This window comes from Halichoeres trimaculatus, unplaced genomic scaffold (genome assembly GCF_033239565.1).
Source record: "Halichoeres trimaculatus isolate MK-OKI-2021-1 unplaced genomic scaffold, fHalTri1.1 fHalTri1_scaffold_1, whole genome shotgun sequence".
Lineage (NCBI taxonomy): Eukaryota > Metazoa > Chordata > Actinopteri > Labriformes > Labridae > Halichoeres > Halichoeres trimaculatus.
In genome coordinates this window covers 11869943-11891343 of record NW_027437179.1, presented here as the reverse complement: position 1 = coordinate 11891343, position 21401 = coordinate 11869943, and the positions used below count along the sequence as shown (strand labels likewise).

Below are 21401 nucleotides of genomic sequence, written 5' to 3'. Positions count from 1 at the left end.
CTATTTTCTGCCTTAATGTCATCAGACATCAGAGCATCACAGTCTATAAAGTTGACAAAGGCATCATTTTTCTTTAATAATTATGTTTAGGTCTTTAAAAAAAGCTGATTTTATCTTTGTGGCAAAGCTTTTTTTTTAATTCTCACTGTAACAATATGAACAAATGGAGCTCTGTAAAGTTCCTAAAGGTGTCAGGGGAACTTTGAGGAGGTAACAATTCTTTAAAGAGGTGAGTTCATCTTTCAGTGGATGGGGGAGGTCCACTTTAGTGTCTTTATCACAGTTTGAGCACAGACACATGAAGAACAGTCCCAGCACACAGTCTGGCATGTTTCCTGTTTTATTCAAAGGTTTGTACAGAAACCATGAAGCAGTGTGTGAAATGACACTCATGAGAAATGTCAAATTCTGGATTAACACCTGAACCAAGTAAAGAAGAAACACAGGCTCAGCACAAATCATGTCAATAGCACAAATATGAACAGAGAAAAATCAGTCTCAGTACATTTGACTTTATCTGATAAATATTCACATTTATTTACAGCAGAAAGAAAGTCAGCTGATTTTAAAGTCCATGTCTACATCAGTTCAGAGCTTTAACAGATAAAAACAGCAGCAGATTCAGGTCATACACTTTAGGTAGAAAAAGCTTCATTATCTCAGTTATTCATTCACATTCATACAAATAAACACACACACAGTTTGGGTTTTGGTTTGTTGCTCATGGACACTTATTCAGGGCTCAGAGTGAAGTCCTTCTTCTGCTCAGATCTGAACTCTGTGTTGAAGACAAAACATGACTTAATTTGTTTGTTAATTTGTTCCCTGTCAGTGAAATCTAAGCTCAGGCTCTTAAATGAATGGACAAATGTTTCAGCCTCTTCTGAGCTGAAGGTGCAGACACAAGTCCTCTCTCAGGACTCTCCTGGTTGCTTTAAAGTCACCTGATCCTTCAGGTGTGATCAGTTTCATTTGGTCTGAACTCCTCAGTTTTGAGCTCTGTTATAAACTGAACTCAGTGAAGGTTAAAGTTTAATCCAGTTTCTCTTTAACTGGGTCATTTAGATTGAAATGTCATCCTCTACTGGTCTCTATGTCTTCACAAACACCTGATCATACACAGCCAAGAACACGCCAGAGCAGCCGACTTCACAGGACCCCAGAGTCAGGAGGTGGAGACTGACTCTGCTTTTGAAGAGCTTCGATCTGCTCTTGAAGATATTGATTCCTCTGTTGGACCAACAAAAAGTAAAGAAAGTTGAGACTCTAAACAGGAAATTCACAGGAATCATTTGAATAAATTGGATTTGCACATTTGAACTTACCGTTCTGTACCTCCAGAGTACAAACCCAACAATAGCGAGAACAGCGAGAACGGCAAGAAGAAGTCCAAAAAGAATCCATACAACAGGTGGCCTGATTGGATCTGAAAACACAGTTTACATGAGTCAGGGTGTGAGTGTGAGTGTGCTGATGAAAGCAGCTCTGGATGAATGTAAGCAGGAACACTGATGTTTGCTCTGATCTGACACTCACTTTGCTCCTGAAGAAGAAGAAGAAGAAGAAGAAGACAAAAAGATTTTTTTGATTTTTAACAAAACACTGTATTCACAATAAAATTCAACAAACAGCTAAATTTCTCAGATTTAGTTTTCCATCATGTACTTCACACAAAATGTTTTTAAAGCCCCACAACAGTAAAAATTCATCCACTTTTCCCATGGCCTTGTGGAATTGAAACTCAAGCCTCAGCCTGGCTTTAATGTTGCACTTCCACAAGGCCACAGGATCTAGTCCGGATCCACCTTGCAGCCTGTCTCTCCGAGTGAGGTAGATAGCCATTTTGGCTTCACCAATTAAAAAGTTTAAAATTTGGCACTTAAATTTATTCTTCCTGTTGTACTCAATGCAACAGACAAAAACAGGGCCAGAGAATATGACATCAAAAAGATTAAAAACTCCAGTTAAAAAGGTAAAAAAAAGGATTAAGACTCCTGCACTCAGTAAAAACATGAAAAACATTCTCAGACAGACCACAAAAAGGACACTTATTTAAAACAGTGGGGTTTATGACTGATTAAAAAACTGTTGGTGGCGATCGCACCATGCAAAATTCTCCACTGGAGGTCACCAGTTCTTTTTTTTAATGGAGGCTTATACAAAACTCTCCAGTGAGGTGTGTGTCCCGCCAGTCTGTCTGTCCACACACACAAGGGTCTGTCATTCAGGTTTTTCTTATGGATAACTTTAACACAGTTCATGTACAGCAGCTTTTTGTCTGTACTGTGGAGCGTCATCTTTTTCGCTCCACTGACAGCCAGGAGGGGACCACTGAGGTCAGAGAGGTCGAGGCAGAAGGTAAGATCAGGGAAAGGGTCTGTGGGCTCAGGCTGGACTCGCCCCTCTCCGTACAGCCGAAGGAGGTGTCTCTCTTTTTTTGACAGTTTCTGTATCCAGAGCTCCAGGCTCCTCTTAATCAGTCTGGTGGAGCGCATCCTTATCATAGTACCCACAGCCTCCACGTCCAAAAGATCTGGTTCTGCAGCATCCACCAGCTGTTTCAAAGTTACCGTCTGGGAGCCAGTCAGCGCCCCCATCAGTCCTGGAAGAGAGCTGCAACACACATCCAGTCTGGCACCATGAATTAAAGGCTCCATCAACAACCAGTGCAGAGAGTCACATTTCTCATTTCTTTTAAACTTGAACGGGGTGCATGATTTAAAAACACCCTGATAAAATTTTGGTAACCCATTTAACTTTAAAAGATTAAGATCAGTTAAAAACAGCGCAGCATCCAGCCCCAGGTTACTCACACGCCTGAAGATGCAGCTGGCCACATCCCTCCATACTAAGTCTGGAGGTCCTGTGAGGTACCTCTGGACCAACTGTATTCTAAAAGTGGCTGTTCAACTGGCCAGGTGGACAAGGCCCTGGCCCCCCTCCTCTCTGGATAAAAACAGCACAGACTGTGGCACCCAATGAAACCCATCCCAAAAGAAATTCACAATTTTACTCTGGATTTGAGCTAAAAGGCCTGATGGTGGGTCCAAACAGGCCAGCCTGTGCCAGAGCAGTGAGGCCACCAGGTTATTTAAAACCAGCACCCTCCCCCTGTAAGACATCTGTGGGTGAAGCCATTTCCACTTATTAAGCTTGTTCTCTATTTTTTCAATGATATTGTCCCAGTTTTTTCTCATTATGTTTTCTTGTCCTAAAAAAACACCCAAGTATCTGAAACCATCCCTTTTCCAACGTAAGTGTTGAGGGAGAAGTGGCAGACCTCTGTGCCATTCACCCACTGCAACAGCTTCACCTTTTTTCCCAATTTACTTTGGCAGCAGAGACTGCAGCAAAGCTTGCTGTGACATGAGCTAAAGTGTCAACGTCCTGCTGGTCTTTGATTAAAACAACAACATCATCAGCATAGGCAGACAAAGTAATGTTACTATTAAAACCAGGTAAAAACAGACCTTGAACACTCGAGCGTATTTTCTGGAGAAGGGGTTCCAGGGAGAGTGCATAGAGCATCCCCGACAGCGCACAGCCCTGACGAACACCTCTATACACCCTAAAAGGGGCACACAAGCTGCCATTTACCTTCAGCACACTCTCAATGTCTTTGTACAGCACCTTGATCTTAGCAATGAGACCAGTGCTGAACCCAAACCTCCTCATTGTCTCCCAAAGGAAGAAGTGCTCATCACGGTCAAATGCCTTTTCTTGATCTAATGCGATCAAGCCAATATTTAAACCCAATGAACTGGAGACTTCCAAAACATCCAGAATTAGGTAGATATTATCTACCATGGACCTGCCGGGTACACAGTACGTCTGGTCCCGATGGATGACCTGCTCCATAGCCTCTTTTAGCCGATTGGCTATAGCTTTGGGGAGGATCTTATAATCAGTGCAGAGGAGGGACACTGGGCGCCAGTTTTTTATCTCCTGTAGATTTCCCTTTTTTGGCAGGAGGGTGATGATGGCTCTCCTGCATGAGAGAGGCAGAGAACCAGCAGCCATACATTCATTAAAAACATCCAATAAGTCATTGGCAAAGATGTCCCAGTAGGCTTTATAAAACTCTACAGTCAGGCCATCGGTGCCTGGGGCTTTGCAGCTCTGCATGCTCTGCAGGGCCACGTGCAGTTCCTGCACAGACAGAGGGCTCTCCAGCTTTGAGTTGGTCTCCTCAGAGACCTGAGGCAGTCCATTGCAGAACTCCTCCATGAGCTCCTCGTTCTCCTTGTACTCACTGGTATACAGAGCAGAGTAAAAACCCAGCGCTCTCTGCCTGATCTGGCCTGGCTCGCTCAGTTCCTGCCCTGTGTCCGACCGCAGTGAGTGGATCGCCTTCCTCTGACTGTTCTTCCTCTCCAAGCTGAAAAAGAAGCTAGAGGGAGCATCCATCTCCGTGATGGTCTGGACTCGGGACCTGACAAGTGCACCTTGTACTCTGGTGTCCAGCAGGTTGGCTAAAGCCATCTTTTTAGACTTGAGAATTTCAACATATCCTCGATTTCCTGTGGACTCACTCAACTGCTCTAGTTCCACTACATCAGTCTCCAGATCTCTGATCGATCTGGTGATGTCCTGTGTAACATTGAGAGTGTGCTGTTGACATAATAATTTAATCTGGAGCTTTCCGTGGTCCCACCACTGTCTTAGACAGGTAAAATCATTTTTCTTCTGCCTAAAGTCAGTCCAAAAATAAATAAGTGCCCCTCTAAAACTATGATCCATAGTTAAAACTGAATTAAAATGCCAGTAGGCGCTTTTAGGTCAAATGTTTTGAATAAAAACACTACATAAAAGCAAAGAGTGATCAGTAAAACCCATTGGTAAAATCTTACATGTTTTAAAAATATTAAAATGATGCTTCAAACAATAGAAACGGTCAATGCGTGCTAATGAAACCCTGTTTCCACTAATGTGGGACCACGTGAACTGCCTGGAGCCTGCGTGCATCCTTCTCCATACATCCACCAGGCCATGGGATGAGACCAGCCGTCTTAACGCCTGCTGGGATGCTGGATGAGGCTCTGTGTGATTGCGATCTAAAAGCTCATTTTCTGTACAATTAAAATCCCCGCCTAGAAAAACGTAATCAGCTGACCCACAATCCTTTAATTTCTCTGTGACACTTTCAAAGAAATGTTTCCTCTCTGCACCGTTGTTTGGAGAATAAATATTAATAAAAACTACATTAAAATGATCAAAAACAGCTCGCACTAAAAGGCACCTTCCCTGGATGATATGTTGCACCTCTGTAGACTTTGGGGTAAAAGCTCTGGAGAACAGAAAGCCCACCCCCGCACTTTGTGTGGTGTGGTGACTTAAAATCACGTCTCCTCTCCACTCTCTGCGCCAGTCCACCTCATTGCTGTCATCACTGTGTGTTTCTTGCAAAAATAAAACATCCACTTTTTTCTGATTGACTGTCTCGTAAACAAATGCTCTCTTTCTTTCCTCTCTGGCCCCGTTCAGGTTTAAAGAAGAGATTTAAAAAGTGTTCATAGTGGGTGAGAGGTTAAAAACTATACTAATAACAGCCAATAAAAAAAGCATCAAATTTAAATTTGTCATTTTTAAAAAAATGTTTAACAAATTTCTTTTCTGACTTTGAGCATTATTTTCTTCAGTCTAAATACTTCTTGGTCAGTGAAGCCAGATTCGACTTTTGTCTTAATGTGGTGTCTGGCTGAATTATAAAAAACATTTTTGTCTGGGAAATAACGCTCTAGATTTACAGCCTTCATACATTTTGTCTGTTGCAGGAAGGTTTTAAACATCTTGGCTGAGTACACCTGCTCCTGACTGGATAACTGTGTGTGTGTTGGTGAAAAGTCACTGCAATCAGAGATCCAGCCCTCGCTGTCACTGATGTCAGACTGCACCTCCAAACCACTCATCTGTTTACTGGCCTGTTTGCTGGCTTTAGCCGCTGCCACCACATTCTTCCTCTTACTGCGCCTTTTTTGAGGGGCAGCTGAGACCTCACTCTCCATCGGCTCTGTAGCCTCACCTGTTTCGCCTGTTACACTAACCTCACCCTTACCTGAAACTCTTACCTGACTGCAGCTCACCACCTTACCAATTTCACCCAACTGTTCTTTACTCACCTCATTTTCCTCTCCTCCCTTTGCTCCACATACCTCCCTCACCTCACCTGCCTCACACACCTTGCCTGTCTCACTTGCCTCTCTCACCTCACTTGCCTCACATGCTTGACCTGTCTCACCTGCTTCTTTCGCCTCACCTGTCTCACCAAACTTACCTGTCTCACCTACTTCTCTCACTTTACCTGTCTCACCCACCTTGTTTAACTCACACTCTGTCTCACCCTCCCTCACTGCGCACAGCTCTCTTCTCTGTGCTCCACTCCCTTCACCTGTCTCTCCTATGACACTCTCCCCCTCTCCACTCACATCATCTCCTGCCTGTTTGTCACTGCCTGGTTCAGAGGCTGCTGCAGCAGGACTGCTGACAGCTGCCTCCTGCAGCTCTGCAGCAGGACGCTGCCCCCCGGCACCGGCCTTCCCGGCTGAAGCGGACCGGGTCCCTGCGCGCTCAGGCTGCGCCAGGTGGAGTCATGCCGGCTCGCTGAGGGCATGCTTTGATCGCATGTCCTTCCTCACCACAACCAAAACATTTCATGTTGGACGATGTAGCAAAAAGCACATAATCAAAATCATCCATTCTCACACGAAACCGAATATTGAACTCCTCATTCCTGTTGTTCAAAATCATAAACAGTTGTCTCCGGTGGGAGACAACATGTTTTAGGAGAGGAGACTTACAGCCTGACAGCACCTTTTTTATGGGGGAAACCACTTTCCCATGCCGTGATAATTCTCTGCACAAGAAGTCATCACTGATGAACGGGGGAACGTTTGAGAGTGTGATCTTCGTCGCTGGCAGAGTCAGTGGGAGCAACTGGACGAGCAGTCCATTCACAGAAAAACCAGCCTCGACCAGCGAACGAGCCTGCTCAACCTTCTCCACAAACAAAACCACTGCACCGTTCATCCGAGCAGCAGATTTAACTGCCCCATGCCCGATCACCTCACCAACGGCCAGAGCCACTTCCTCCACGGTGCACGGAGAGCCCGCAGCGACTTTAACGCCGTGCTCCCGTGTCAGCTGAGAGAAGCCTCCGCCGCTCACCACCATGACCACGCCGACCTGCCAGTCAACACCTGGCCAGGTAAAAGCACACAAATCCCCCCAAAACTGAAATAAACCCGACAAATAAAGACTCAAAAGACAAACACAGCTACATGACTGAACACACAGAAAAAAAAGACCGAAAAAGATGGAAAAAACAAAGCTCAAACTTTCCTTGCTCTTCCGCTCTCCATTTACACTCCTCCCACACGAAAAAGAAGAAGAAGAAGAACAAGAAGAAGAAGAAGAACAAGAACAACAAGAAGAGTTGTTACTCTTGTATCGCTACTCTCCTCAGCTCCTCCTCCTGCACCTCCACCTGTGTCTGGACTCATGATGGAGTCCCATCACACAGAGCTTCATCATTTCTCATCCTTCTCTGAACCTGTGAGGTAGATTTAGTTTCCTGATGATGAAGTCTCTCCTGGGTGAAATATTAACCTGGGTTTGTGTTTCTGATCAGGAAGACTCAAAGATGACCACAAACTACAGATCGCTGTGATTCTCCTGGAGTCACTAAAACTCTTCATCTTTCCTCTGTGAATCCACAAAGTTCAGTCTGAGTCAGAGTGAAGCTAAACTTTGACTCAGCCTGAAAACAAACCCTCCATCTGTCTTCATCCAGGAAGATCTCTCCATCAGAAACAGGCTGCTGGAGAAACTGAACCAGATCTGAACAAGACCTGAGAAAATGATGGGCTCATCACAGAAGGATCTACTGAGTGGTTCATGACACGTTGGAGGGGCGGGACCCAAACACCAAAACCTGCCCATAGCTCCACCCCTGACAAGCCTCTGTCCAATCAGAGTGAAGTGGATTTGTGGAGCAGGGAGCCTTAAAGCGACAGCAGCTAAAGAACAGAGTCTCAGACAGAGGCTGAAATGAGGGTTTATAAAACACCAGGGCCTGTAACCACAAAGCTTCTCAGAGTCCTCTCAGAGAGATCCTAACTCAGCCTGAAAACTCCTAACAAAAAATCTTATCTTCAGAGTGATTCAGGAAGTTTCTGAGAGCAGCTCTGAGCAAAGAGGAGACAGAAACTTTGATCTTAGTGAGGAGGTGTGGTTGATCCTGTTGCTAGGTATGACACAGTCTCCTTAAAGCTGTGATTGGTTGGTACAGATCAGGAACAAGATGAGGAAAAAAAGCGCTCTGTGCCCCTAGTAATGAATAAACAATAAAATCACCAGTATGAGTGTTCACTCTTAGGATCTTAAAGTCCTCCTCTCTCCTCCTAACAGTTTTTCACTTTAGGAGCTCTCTGAAGGCTTCAGACGCTTTGTGAATAACTTTTATCTTAATGAGGGAAAATTCTCAGAAAAATCTTGGAAATAAAGGAATTCTAAGATTTTTCTAAGAATGATGTCACTGAGAGCTACTTTTAGTCTCAGGATGCTTTGTGAATACAGGCCCAGGGAGAGGAAAAATAGAGATTATTTTACTATGGGGGCACCAGAGGGACAGAATAAAGACCAAAAAAGCACAATACACCCTCTGTTTTAAAATGAATAACATTCACAGATTTCAATCATTTTAATATAAAACAAAATAAAAAGACTACCAGATGATTCAGCAGCTGGATCTGTGAACACAGAGAGTGTTTTTAAGACAGCAGCAGCAGCATTATAAAGGTGAACTGAGCAGTTTGAGATTCAGGCTCAAGATTTTGGGGATTTTAGACAATAATTGGGATGTATCATGGAAATCTACAGCACACATTAAAGCTTTGTTTAAGAGAGCTTCAAGCTTCAGATTTAACATGTGAAAATGTCTGACTACTCACAGCTTTAAACACATTGTCTGACTCTCATCATGAAGGAGAACAGACACAGTGAAGAAGTTCAGACAACACCTAAAACTTTACCCTGAACCTGTGTTGGTAAAGATTTCATTCAATCATTAACTTTTCAGAAAAACATGAAAAAAATCTGCTCTAACAATAAATTAATCTAATTTAAAGCATTGGTTGTTGAAGGTGTGGATGGTGTGAGGGCTCACTGTGTGGATGATACACACACTCAGTGCTCCTTCATTAAGCTCACCTGTCTGATCTAACTCACCTGTCCTTCACTCACTTTGTTTCTGAGGCTGTCACAGAGTTCAGTCTGATTCCTCTCTGAGCTCACAGATACTGATGGAGCTGTGATGGAGCACATTTTACTCACAGCTGTTTCTAATCATACAAACTCTTGGACTGTGAACAGGTCTCTGACACTAACACTCTGTTCTTAGTTTCTAAATGTGCTCTGTACTTTGTGAAAGTCTTTATGAAATAAATGATAAAAATCTTCAGAAGGTAAAGTAGATGTGAGAGCAGCCTGAGGAGCTGCTGGACCCCAAACATCCTGTCCATCCTGCAGAACAAGCACAGACTGCAGAGCTGGAGAGAGCATGAGCTGCTGATCTCTGTAAACCCCAAAGTTCAAATTACTCCATTGGATTAAGATATGAACACTTAAAATTTGTTAGTAAGCGATCTCTTCAGATCTGTACAGTTCAAATGCCATGTGACCCTTAGACTGAACTAAACTCTCTCATCACTGTGCCAGTGTCAGTCCTGCTCCTGATGCTCTGAGTGTGAGTGAGAGGAGGTGAGCTGCAGGCTTCAATTATCTGTTTTGGTTTTGATGGGGTCAGACTTAAACACCAGCTTCTGAGAATAAACTGAAAATCATGTGACAGAAATATGACGTCTGAGGCGCTCCTGAAGTTTCTCAACATGCAATGCAGGGAACAATGAATGAAGGAGGCTGATGAGACAGGGAGCTTTACTGATATAAAGATAAACTGCACTGTGCTGCTCTTCTGCTCAGAGACCTCACACAGACTTCTGTCAGAGAGTAAATACACACCACAAAACTCTGAAAAACACATTCAGAGCAGCAACATGAAGGAGTTTAATCCAGGAATATTCAAACCTGTGCATTAACTACAGCAGTAGTTTTCTCTGCATCATAACAAAAAAACATATTTAAAATAAATGATCTTATTGTGCAAAATGAAGTTCAGTAGTGTTTTAGTGTCTCAGTAAATAGTTTTTTCTCCTCCGTTCACTGTGATCAGGTCAATTTTTGTGTTACTGTATCAAACCAGTTCAGTCAGCTGCTCCTCAGTTACTCCTCATAGTTAAAGTTAGTGAGAGGAAAAGTTTCAAACTGCCTGATGAACTGGAAGGACTTGTTAACATGAACACATTTAATTCAGAGCTGTAGTAACACATCCAAAGATTATTTCTTTTTCATTCTGCAGCAGTTTGGTTTCCAAATCAAGAGTTTCACAAAACAAAGTGACAGAGAGCAAATATAAAATAAGGAGTTAGACTGGGTGTAACATAAAATAATTCTAATATCTGGGTATAAATGTTCCTATAAACTACATGGATCTGTTGAATGTGCTTTCATAAGGTGGATTTATGCACAGAAACTTCTGAAACAGTGAAAACACAGACCTGAGCTAAAATCAGATGGAAACACACAGACCAACAGAGTGTGTTCATGTGACCGACCTCAGGTTTGACAGAGAAAAGTCTCTTTGATATTTTCTCTCAGACATTATTTGTTTCCTAAAAACAAACTTAAAGATAAAGTTCTCAGACTCACCACTCATGAACACGTGAGTTTTAGCCTCAGTCCTGTGGTTGATCTCTTCCTGTGTAACTACACAGCTGTAGTGGTCGGTCTTGGTCACTGTAGTTTGGAGGACGATGTCGTAGCTGCCTCCTCTTTCTGTGACCTGAGCTTCTTTAGCAGGAAGGATGTTTCCAGAGCTGTCCCTCCACTCCACCACAGGTTTAGGAGAAGCTCCAAACACCTCACACTGAAGCAGAGACCAGTCCTTTGTTTGATCCAGTGTGGTGACAAACGGTTTCAAAGCTGCTCCTGTGAAGATTTAAAAATGAACAGATTCAATGACAAATTAGGCAACTTTAAACTAGATCAGGTTTGAACATTTTTTTCTAATTCACATATTTACAGAAGCACAGATCCAATAATGATGTTTGTACAACCCATAAATATTCACTTTGTACATCAATAACTGTGTTAAATGTAGATCTTAAAGAAAATTGAAGGAAGATGGTTAGTCTCATTTTTAACCAATGTTTTATATTTAGTGACACAAAATGTAGAAACATGTTGTGTGGTATCTCTGAACTCATGAACACATGTTGTTTATCAGAGCTTCACTTTGTTAGAATCACCTGAACCATGGTGAAAAAAACTATGAAGACATAAAATTTGTTAGTAAGTTCAATCTACTCAAATGTCTGAGTTTTCAGTGTTGAAAATTATGATTTCTGAGTAGATTTAACTTGTGTTACTGTTTAAGTAAGCACAACTTAAAATCATTACTTTCTGAGACCGTTTTGTAACCCTGAGTGAGAAGGGGACACAGTTGATATCAGACCCTGCTGTACTTCTAGACGTGCAGCAGTGGCACAGATTCTCTGTACTTCAAACTAAACGGACCAGCTGTCTGTGCTCCTTGTGGCATCAATCAGCTTTCCATGCTCTTCATGGTGTGGACTAACTGTGACATAAATAAATATAACTTTTTCCCCTTGTTTCAAAATTGGTCAAAACAGCATGATAGTCTAGTCAAACATTTTATTTATAAATATATTAACTGTTTGGCACACACTGCAAAAGTCAATAGGTACAAGACCCTGGTGCCATAGAGCACAGACCACCAGTCAGTGCTGTGGGGCTCAGACAACCTGTGCCCCCTTGAAGAACAATATTTCAGTGTACAGAGGTCTCATATCTACTGCCTTCCCTCCTCAATCACGGTTATTTAAGTTGTGAAATTGGAGCTGATTTTTGTTGTGACGGCATTTGTAACTATGAGTGAGGAGGGAACGCTGTGGGTATGAGATCCACCTAGTTTTGAGTAAGGTCAACAAATTGGGCTCTAATTTCGTGGTGCAGCGCAGGGGGCGCAAGCCTGGCGCACTCTGCGCAGTGCTAATTTCGTGCATCACACCACTGCGCAGAGATAGGAGTGGCGGCGCGCCAGAGGGAGTTGACGGCGCACAAGGGAGAGTGTTGGCAGATTCATGTTGGCGTAGTGACAATTTCGTGCAAAAACAGCGCAGAAACTGCGCTGAAAGCTCGCCAGCTCCAACCTGGTGTATTCTCGGCGCAAAGCGGAGCGCACCCCACGCAGCTGTAATTTGGTGACAGGCGCACATGTGCACTCACGTCATCAAAGCCTCAGAGGCAGGTTTCCAGAGTGTCAGGCACATTTTAATGCAATAAACAATCACAGCAATCACTATTTAATGTAACCGTCTGAACCAGCATATACATTTGTATCTATATTAACTGTCCCGTCACATCTGATGTCAGATTAAAGCCGTTTGTCATAATGGAAAGTTAACCTGACGGCAGCTGGAAGTTTGATGCACATCTTACAATTAAACAATAAACATCCTTAACATCTGATACTGAGTATATCTGGTTCTCTCATTTCATTCAATTCAAAGAAAAGAGGGAGAGAAAAGACGAAGAAAAAAGAGAAAAAATAAATGTTTGTCACTCAGGATTTACCCGTGATTTCCCATATTTCTCTGTTTTAGTCTTTATTTCTAATGTGATCTAAAAAGATGGAGTACATTATGGAGTACATTATGTACATTATATGGAGTACAGTACACCGGGAGAGTATATACAGTACATCACCAAAGGTTCTGCTATTTGGCGATGACAAACCAGGAGTGCAGGTGGATCAAAAGTATTCTGAATGGATAAGCCAGCTGTGTTACTGTTTCTTAATTTTTTACTCCTATTAATGACAAAGGAACAGATTAAATCGGCGCTACCCAAGTAGCTGCCTGTTGCAGCAGCTCTCTCGTCTTTGTCCGTTTCTTGTAATTTTTTTGTCTCTTTTTCGTGATCTTTGTATTTGGAGTGGATCATCACTTTGTATGGTTCATTGTTGGTCACGGACACCAAACTTTTTGTGGTTTCGGCGATATTTTTTACTACTTTTCTCCTGTGTTTGTCTGGAGATCCTACATGTAACCATGGCTGCATTGTTTACATGCAAAATTAGCTGTTAGCAGCCTGTAGCATGTCAATGCTAACTAGTGTAGGACTTGATGATTTCCCTCGAGCTGAGGAGGAGGAGGTGAGGACGACGTGCTGGTTCTCGGATGTGAGCTGCGAGGTGACGACGTGGACCTGTCCTTCCATCCATCGTTGTTGGGAACGTGGGATCTAGCCCCGGGGGATGGACGAGCTAGCTGTGCTAACCCAGTGGCATCGTGCTGTTCACGGACGTGGCTGACGGAGCTGACATAGGACGCCGGCGCCACATTGGAGGAGCTTCGCCTGCTGTGTGCAGACAGGATCCAGGAGACAGAGACTGAACAGACTTCTTGGGGAGGCTCAGTCCTGGACCCTGTGGAGGTGGAGACTGGCTGGGCTGGAGAGCGGTGGACGAGTGGTGGACGGGATGTTGTCATCTAATTTCTTATGGACTTTTTTTGCACTTTCTATACTCTTTCTTACTTTTGTTTTCTTAAATGCTGCGGTGACTCCTGAATTTCCTCTCGGGGATAAATAAAGTATTTTCTATTCTATTTCTATTCTATTCTATTCTATTCTAAATCTGTCCCGGGAGCTGACCCACACGGGGACGCGCTTCGTGTCCTCCGATGTGCCCTGCTGTCCATTGTCCTGCTGCAGGGACAGCGGCTCTAACCGCCTCCGCTTGCGGTCCTTTTCAGCACACTGTCTCCTTGGTGCTGGGGATCAGTCAGACCAATCAGACGCTGCGCCTCGGCCGCAGCGGATTTAAAGGCGAGGAGAGGCGGTCATTTGATTGGTGAAGACAGCGCTCGGCTGTGATAAACCCACTCACGGCTTTTCTCCTCCCTCTCTGCCATTTGCGCGGAGGGAGGCATGGAAGCGCAGCTCTGCGCTCCTCTGCGCCTTGACTGTGCCTCTCTTGGCACTGCAGGAAACTTGCAAAGTGCGCCGGCCACGCCCTGTCCGCGCGGCGAAGGCCAGCGCAGGGCAGGTGCGCCTGCTGGTCTACGAAATTAGAGTCCATTATGTTTTACAGTGATATGCAACAGTTTTTTTAACATTACTTAATATTTTAATTTGTAATTATTCAGCATCGGCTTTATTTGATTAAAGAAAACAAATGGTTTTCCATAAAAATTATAACTACTTCAGATGTTGAGTTTGATTAACTTAAGTTTTCATATTTCAGTCAGTTTACAAGCATTTTTTAAGAAAGGTGAATTTCTGGAACGTTTCCACAGAATTAAAAGTCAGTCTATACTTTTCCCTCACAATACTTTGAAGTGCACTGACAGAGGAACCATGGTCAGATTTTATATCCAGGCTTTGAGACCCTGGATGTTGTTCTGATTAACTAACTTACATTTACAATCACACAGAAACTGTTCTGAAAGCCCAGTCTGCTTCGTCCCTTTATCGTTTAAGCTGGAAATGTAAACTGCAGGCTTTGTGGTAAACTCTTTTCTACCACTCAGTGTGATTTTTAATGTTAACCTTTAACTAATAAAATATTTATTGTTGCTGTTTTTTTACTTGGATAATGTAACCCCATCTCTTCTTACATCACATAAAACTGACAAACTGAGTTTGGTTTATCCCTCTGAAACTGATGTGAACTTAAACTGATCATTTGACGTTTGACAAAGTTCCAGTTTTTGGAGGAAATAGATTTAAGGTTTGTGAGGAAACTGAGCCCATGTAACTCCTGGTTTTGTGTCCCAACTAGTGGGAGCTGCTGGTCAGTCAAGGAGAGGAAGCTCATTTTCTTTCCGGCCTACATCATCAGTTTGTTTATTTATTTAAACGTAAATTCTACCCTTCGTGTCAGCTCGTTAGCAGCTGGAGCTGCTATGTGAGACTACGACAGGCTGTAAGTGTGAGTGACAGGAGGAGAAGCTCCACAGCTGCAGCTGTAGCTGCTAATTGGTGAAAAGAGAGAGAATCTTTAAACACAACGCTCGTCGTTTTTAAGAAAGGTAAACTCGCTGGGGATCGATAAAACCTCTGTATCAGTACAGAACAACTGAATATAGAACTCAGAAGATGCTCCGGTGGTGGGTTATACTTCAAGATCGCTGACTGGCTCATTTCACTGTCAATCAAAAAGGGATTCAGCCTCAGACAGATCATCCAATCATCATGCAGAAGCCCAGCGTCAAGGCCAGCCCACTGCCTCGTAGACCCCCAGAGACGCTGAGCATCCGAGGGACGAAGCCCAGCGTTTATCCAATGACCTTCCAGTTTCCACAGTGGAACAACCCACTCTAAGCTTCCCCGCTGAAGTCAGAAGACGCTCAGCGTCCAACTGTGTTAAAGCGCTGAGACGCTACTGGGATGAATGAGAAGGAGGTGGAGCTAGTTACCTGTGATAGGTAGCTGATTCTGAACAAAAGATGAAGGAATTCTAGCGCAGATTTTGTCAATAAAATGTACACACAGCAGTACATATCACCACTTTTTTGGGGACATTTAAGGAGAAGCTGAGCTTCAATTGCAGTCTTAGAGCAATCGCCACAGGTCTGAACTCAATCACAAAAAAGAAGATTTTAAACCACATTAATATTAAACAACTCGTTAAAAAAAAAAAAAACAACTCACCAGGGAGGTAAACAAGGATGTCATCATGACTCTGATGGCAAAACTCCTCCTGTGTAACTACACACCTGTAGTTGTCACTCTTGGTCACTGTAGTTTGGAGGATGATGTCATAGCGGCCTCCTCGCTCTGTGATTTCTGGATCCTCAGCAGGAAGGATGTTTCCAGAACTGTCCTTCCACTCTACCACAGGTTTAGGAGACGCTCCTCTGACAACACACTGCAGCTGAGACCAGTCATTTGTTTCATTAATTGGCTTGGCGGATGGTTTTGGACATGTGCCTGTATAAAAGGAATAAATGTAAAACCATTTTAGAGCATTTTCAACATTAAAAATAGAAAAGAAAAAAAAAGAAACGAAAAGAAAAGCAAAACTTAATTGCCACACAGTGACAGAAATTTGTCTTTAACAGGCTCATTTAAAAGCCATTTAAAACATTCATTCATACACTCACATCTTCAATATCCTGGCATATTTGAACTATGAGCTAAAAAGAGTAAAAGAAAAAAACAGAAAGTTTAATATAAGACTTATTGAAAAAACTTGTAAAAGCCAGTTACATCAGCCATCTTCATCAACACTGTTCAACACAGCCAGGTTTGTCATTCAGCCATCATGAGAGGGCAGCAAACAGGAAAGACATTGTTCTTTTTTTTTTTTAATCTTTGAACATTGTAATTAGATATAACAAAAACTTTATTTATAAAAATTAATACTGTTCTCCAACAAATAAAGAAATTATCATATAATATTAGAAATATCTCAGTATCTCAACTCAAAATTATTGAACAGAAAAACATGTTATTTCCAGAAGAATCTTGGGATTGAACATCATTCACCTGACTTTAACCAGCACAATGATAAAATTCAATCTTGTGTTTCTGAACTGACTTATGGTTTTATTTTAACAGAAACTTGTTTTTATAACTGTGTCGGACATAGTAGTTATCTGGAATATCTGACCCATCTTTTCTAGGAACTGAGCTTATTTGCTAAAACTAGAATTTCTTATTGGTTTTGCACCTTTGCTTTTTGATTTTACTTAAAAAATGCCTCAATTGTTGACATTCTACTAAATAACGGACTAACCATAATCAGTGCTTTTTACACATTACCCCATCATATCAGAGCAAGTCAATGAAGTCACCCAAATGTGTTACATTTACATTTTTACAACCTTAGCGTTCTGTTTAATAAAACTAAGAAGAAATGTAAACTTTTTGGTGCTTTAGGTTTAACGTTTATTCCAAGTATGAATCTTGATAATCCTGTAAATGGTAGGATAACATACAAACAAGTCAGTTATAGATTTTAAGGCGTGTCAATGATACCATACATGTGTGGCTGAACTCAGGGTACACCTGTAAGACACGGGGCTGATATTCCAATCTGAACTCACCTGAGCAATCTTCTCCTCTGTCCTTTAATCTCTTAACATGCGGAGGTTGTACGCGACCAGAGAAATTCACGTCAAGGAGAATTAATACATATAAACTGTGATTTATTGTGTCTGTAAAGTCAAATTACACACGTTGTACCTCGTTTGAGACCGTGAGGGCTCTAATATTACGTAGAATAATTAATTTCCAAAAAAATGAAACCTGACTTCACAGCAGTCAGCTTTCACTTTGCTGCTGTGATCCGTCGGTAGCTTTTTCAGCCACCCTGACAATTCACTGTTAAATGTGTTTCCAGGACTGAAACTGAACAACTTTACACAAACGTGACTGATTTTGAAGAAAAACACAGCGCCCCTTATAAAAAGCCTATGTTTGCCAAACCACGGGTAAATAAATTAATTAAACAAAGCTCAAACCTGTCGCTGGAAAGAATTACAGACGTTCATTAAACTTCCGGTAAAGTTTATAATTGTTGACGTTAAATCACCAACACAGTTTTGACCAATTATATTAACTGCCTCTGAAATCACTAAACGCCTCGTGACAAAATGTACCAATCAGCGTTTATCTACAATCTACAGGAACGAAGCTTCTGGAACTTTAACCCCAACAGCCAATCAGTGAACAGCATCCTCCACGAGCGCCTCCTTTGTGTGACTGATTGTTGCAATCGGCCAATAGAAAGCCAGTACAGAGAAAACACTCCGAGTTCATAACCACCGAAACCACCTGCCTGACCATAAACAGAAGTTACCGCTGACGGACTTTCTGTCATGGTGGGACGTTTTTATATCAGAAAAACGTTTCTTATGTTTGATTTTAGACTTAATTCATTAATACTAATGACGATAAGCATTATTTAAGTGCTTAGTTTGTCTTTTTACTGTTCAATTAAACACTAAGACAAATTTTCATTCACTTGTTTGATCTCATCAGAAAGGTTAAATAACTTCTTTTGGTAACTTTGTAAAAGTTTACAGAACTCTGTGGACACCTGCTGGACATGCTCTGTACTGCACTTTCTAAAATATCTCTGAGCAGCTTCAATCTGACAACATGAAACTTAACACAGACATTAGAGACAAGTTGAGGGAAATATTCTGTTAATTTCAGTCTGATAGCCGCTGTTATGATAGTTTAATTTTTTCCGAAAGATAAAAACAGAGAAAGGGAAATAAAAAGAAATTATAATATATTCATTAAATTATTTCCCAAAGCCTACATTGAGGATTCAAGTCATGATAATGTGTTTACTGACACCTCGGAGAGTTCACATTCACAATGACAGAATGAACAGTTACAGTTTTTTAAATGTCAAATAATCACAAACTAGTTCAAATTTGTTTGAAGAGAGACAAAAATATACATGATTTTGTCAAAACTCAAGCAGTTAAGATACACTCTGAAAGAGAAAACATAACATAATCAAAGTTAGAGAGCTTTGTTAATACATTAACATGGCATACAGACATCACTGTTATCAAAATGAGCCACTTCATACATTTCATTTGACTCCCTAAAAGATAAAATAAAGTCTCTGATTGAAGAAACAAGCTTCATTCTGTAGCATGAGACTGCTTTGTGTTGTTACTGTAAGATTAGTGTTAAATGGTCAGAGCAAGTTAATCATTCTCTAATGTTGGCCTCAAACATTTATGGGATGTAATTTATCTTACTCACTTCATAGCACAGAGTGAAATAAGTAGTCCGGCCACTTTTTTCTATATAGTTCTGCTGCACAGAGATTATAAACAAGGACTAAGAGCTCACCTGGATTTGATTCACAGTACAAAAATATAGCTACACGCTTATTTAAAGCTCTTTGAGTAAAATATTACATCTTGCTTCATGAGTCTGTACCAAAAGTAAATCAATATAATTAAAATAAGAAGTATTTATGCCCTATGCTTCTTTAAAATGATCAATAAGCATATTTAGTTTTGTTGGATTGGTAATTTTTACTTAAAAAAATATGTACTTGCTTAATGAGTGAGTTTTGTTTTTGCATGTTTTTAATTGATTTAGGTGAAAATCATTTGTTCACCATACAAACCTTAATTAAGTAACTCAGGCTGAGCTCACCTGAGGCTCTTCAGTCCGTCTGTAAATAAGCTTCACTGTTTCAGAGTAGTACAATAAATCTAGAAGTGCTTATGTGAATATTTATTCATCTTTTGAGAGTATTTTAAAGTAATCAAATCAAACATATTTATATATTTTATCAAGTATTTTAATGAACTACATGTTCTGAGCACAACTCTGTGAAAGTGTTTGAGAGCTCTGTGGACACCTGCTGGAGATTCTCTGTACTGCACTTTCTAAAACATCTTAGGTCAGCCTCAGTCTGCGCACCTGAGATGAGACACAGGAATCATGTGTAACTTCAGGTGGATGCTCTGCTTTAAAAAACAACTTTTTTTTAACTCAACAATAAGTGCATAAGGAGAGAGATAAAGAAAAAAAGGAGAAAACAGACAAAACAGAGGCAAATGATCTTGAATCAGAAATAATAGTATATTATGTCAAATTCAAACTGGTTCTTGTAGTTTCTGATTGTTCTTCCATTGATATGTGCTGTGTAAAGATGTTGAACTATAAAGTTGTTTTATTTTATTAATTCTACTTTCTGTAGCCTTTTCTTGGCACCAAAAGAGCTGATGAAACCTCACAGTGTTTCCTTTGTTCCTAATTCAATGACAATGTGTCCCATGAGTTATTATTAAACAGTTTAAACAAAAAGTTTAAACGACAGTTGTGCAAATATAGAGAAATCAAAATGCATATAGTATGAGATTAAGAAATTGGGTGCAATGTAAAAAACTTGATGGTCCTCACTTGACCAGTCCTCACAGTAAATCTGAAACATCTCCAAGAGTTTGATGAAAGAACTCACCAACAACAAGCTGAACGCTGAACTTGGGGCTGTGCTGAAGATTGGGGAAAATACAGGTGTAGGTTCCACTGTCAGACACCTTGGTCTTTGTGATCTTTATGGAGGAGTTGCCGTTCTTCAGTTCTTCTTGAAAAAATGAGACTCTACCTTTAAACTGTTTATCTTGATCATCAAAGTCTCTGCCAGAGTAAAGGCCAGCATTATACATGAACACCCTCTCCTCCTTTCCCTTCTCCAAGTCTTTCTTCCAGTCAAACAGCGCTGACTCCAGGTTCTCCTTGGAGCTGAGGGAACAGGGTAAAACTACATCACTGTCTTCTGTCACCACCACTGGACCTGAGAGACAAACACACACACATGATTTACACTGTCCTAACTAGACACTAAAGGATTTTAAATTAAAGATTTGAAAGAATAAGGGGGTGAAACTTCTTCCTCTGGCCCTTCTAGTCCATTAACCCTCAGTCTGACTTTTATTTCATAGTCTTTAAAAGTCAATATAACTCTGTTTGACCCTCACAGATCAGGTCACAGCAGACATGTCCCCAGTTCTTCTTTCTCATGGTCCATATCAGAGTGATGCTGCAGTTTAGTGTCTGCAGGATGGAGGAGACGCCCCACACATCCACTCCCTCATCTATCACCAACATCATCACACTGCGCATGTCTGTTAAACGGCTGAAGCTGTCATTTCATGACGTCAGCAGTGTTATGGAGGCTGATGTGTAAATATTGAACAGTGATAATTATTAGGACACATATTACCAACTGTATTAATGCTCCTTCTTTTCAAATGGAGCTAAATGCTAATGCTAACAGCTCCAGGTGCTGCCATTCTCCCTCCTCCTCTGATAAACTTGGTCCTTTTCTGTTTCCTGACTTCATGTTTGAACATTTCTTCAAACATTTCATCTAAAAAAATTTAGAGTCAATATGAGCCGTTAGTTTTCTTACCATTTTCATCAGTAAACGTTGATCCAGAGCGAGTCACCAGACAAAGACAGACGAGAGGAAGGAGCTTCATAGTTGTTGATGTCTTCAAAGATTCACCATCACTCTAACAGCTCTGTGAGGAACACACACTGATACACATCTGACTGAGAGCTGAGCTCAGAGACCACAGAGACATCACATGAATCCCTTAGTAATACTTCCTGAAAACTCCTTTCACAATAAAAGACACATTTCTACTGAACCAGCTCATGACTGAGAAAAAACTGTGGAAAGAAAAAGTTTGTCAGATTACCAGTTGGGGAAAAAAAAGGTCTGATCTTTTATCATACTTGAAAGAATATTTTCACCACACTGTTGAAGAAAG

At 41.4% G+C, this 21401-nt stretch overlaps 1 protein-coding gene across 2 annotated transcripts; it reads right to left on the bottom strand.

Annotated features, from left to right (window-relative positions):
• Positions 1 to 331: 331 nt before the first annotated feature.
• LOC141805196 (CD276 antigen homolog) lies at positions 332 to 21157 on the bottom strand. Of its 2 annotated transcripts, XM_074690075.1 has the most exons (6): positions 21038 to 21157; positions 20084 to 20419; positions 15793 to 16071; positions 10765 to 11043; positions 1326 to 1426; positions 332 to 1230 (listed from the first exon to the last, which is right to left on the bottom strand). In XM_074690075.1, exons 1-6 carry the CDS (start codon positions 21105 to 21107, stop codon positions 1150 to 1152), a joined length of 1146 nt encoding a protein of 381 aa, XP_074546176.1. In that variant the 5' UTR covers positions 21108 to 21157; the 3' UTR covers positions 332 to 1149. The 2 variants fall into 2 exon arrangements, with proteins under 2 accessions (XP_074546176.1, XP_074546262.1); XM_074690161.1 differs by lacking the exons at positions 332 to 1230; positions 1326 to 1426 and adding an exon at positions 1965 to 2613.
• Between the last annotated feature and the right edge of the window lie 244 nt (positions 21158 to 21401).

Coding starts and splice junctions, on each gene's coding strand:
- LOC141805196 (XM_074690075.1), bottom strand. CDS start 21,107: ATGAAGCTCCTTCCTCTCGTCTGTCTTTGTCTGGTGACTCGCTCTGGA. Junction 16,072..20,083: donor CAGCGTTCAGCTTGTTGTTG/GTGAGTTCTTTC, acceptor CCTTTTATACAG/GCACATGTCCAAAACCATCC. Junction 11,044..15,792: donor CATCCTTGTTTACCTCCCTG/GTGAGTTGTTTT, acceptor AAATCTTCACAG/GAGCAGCTTTGAAACCGTTT.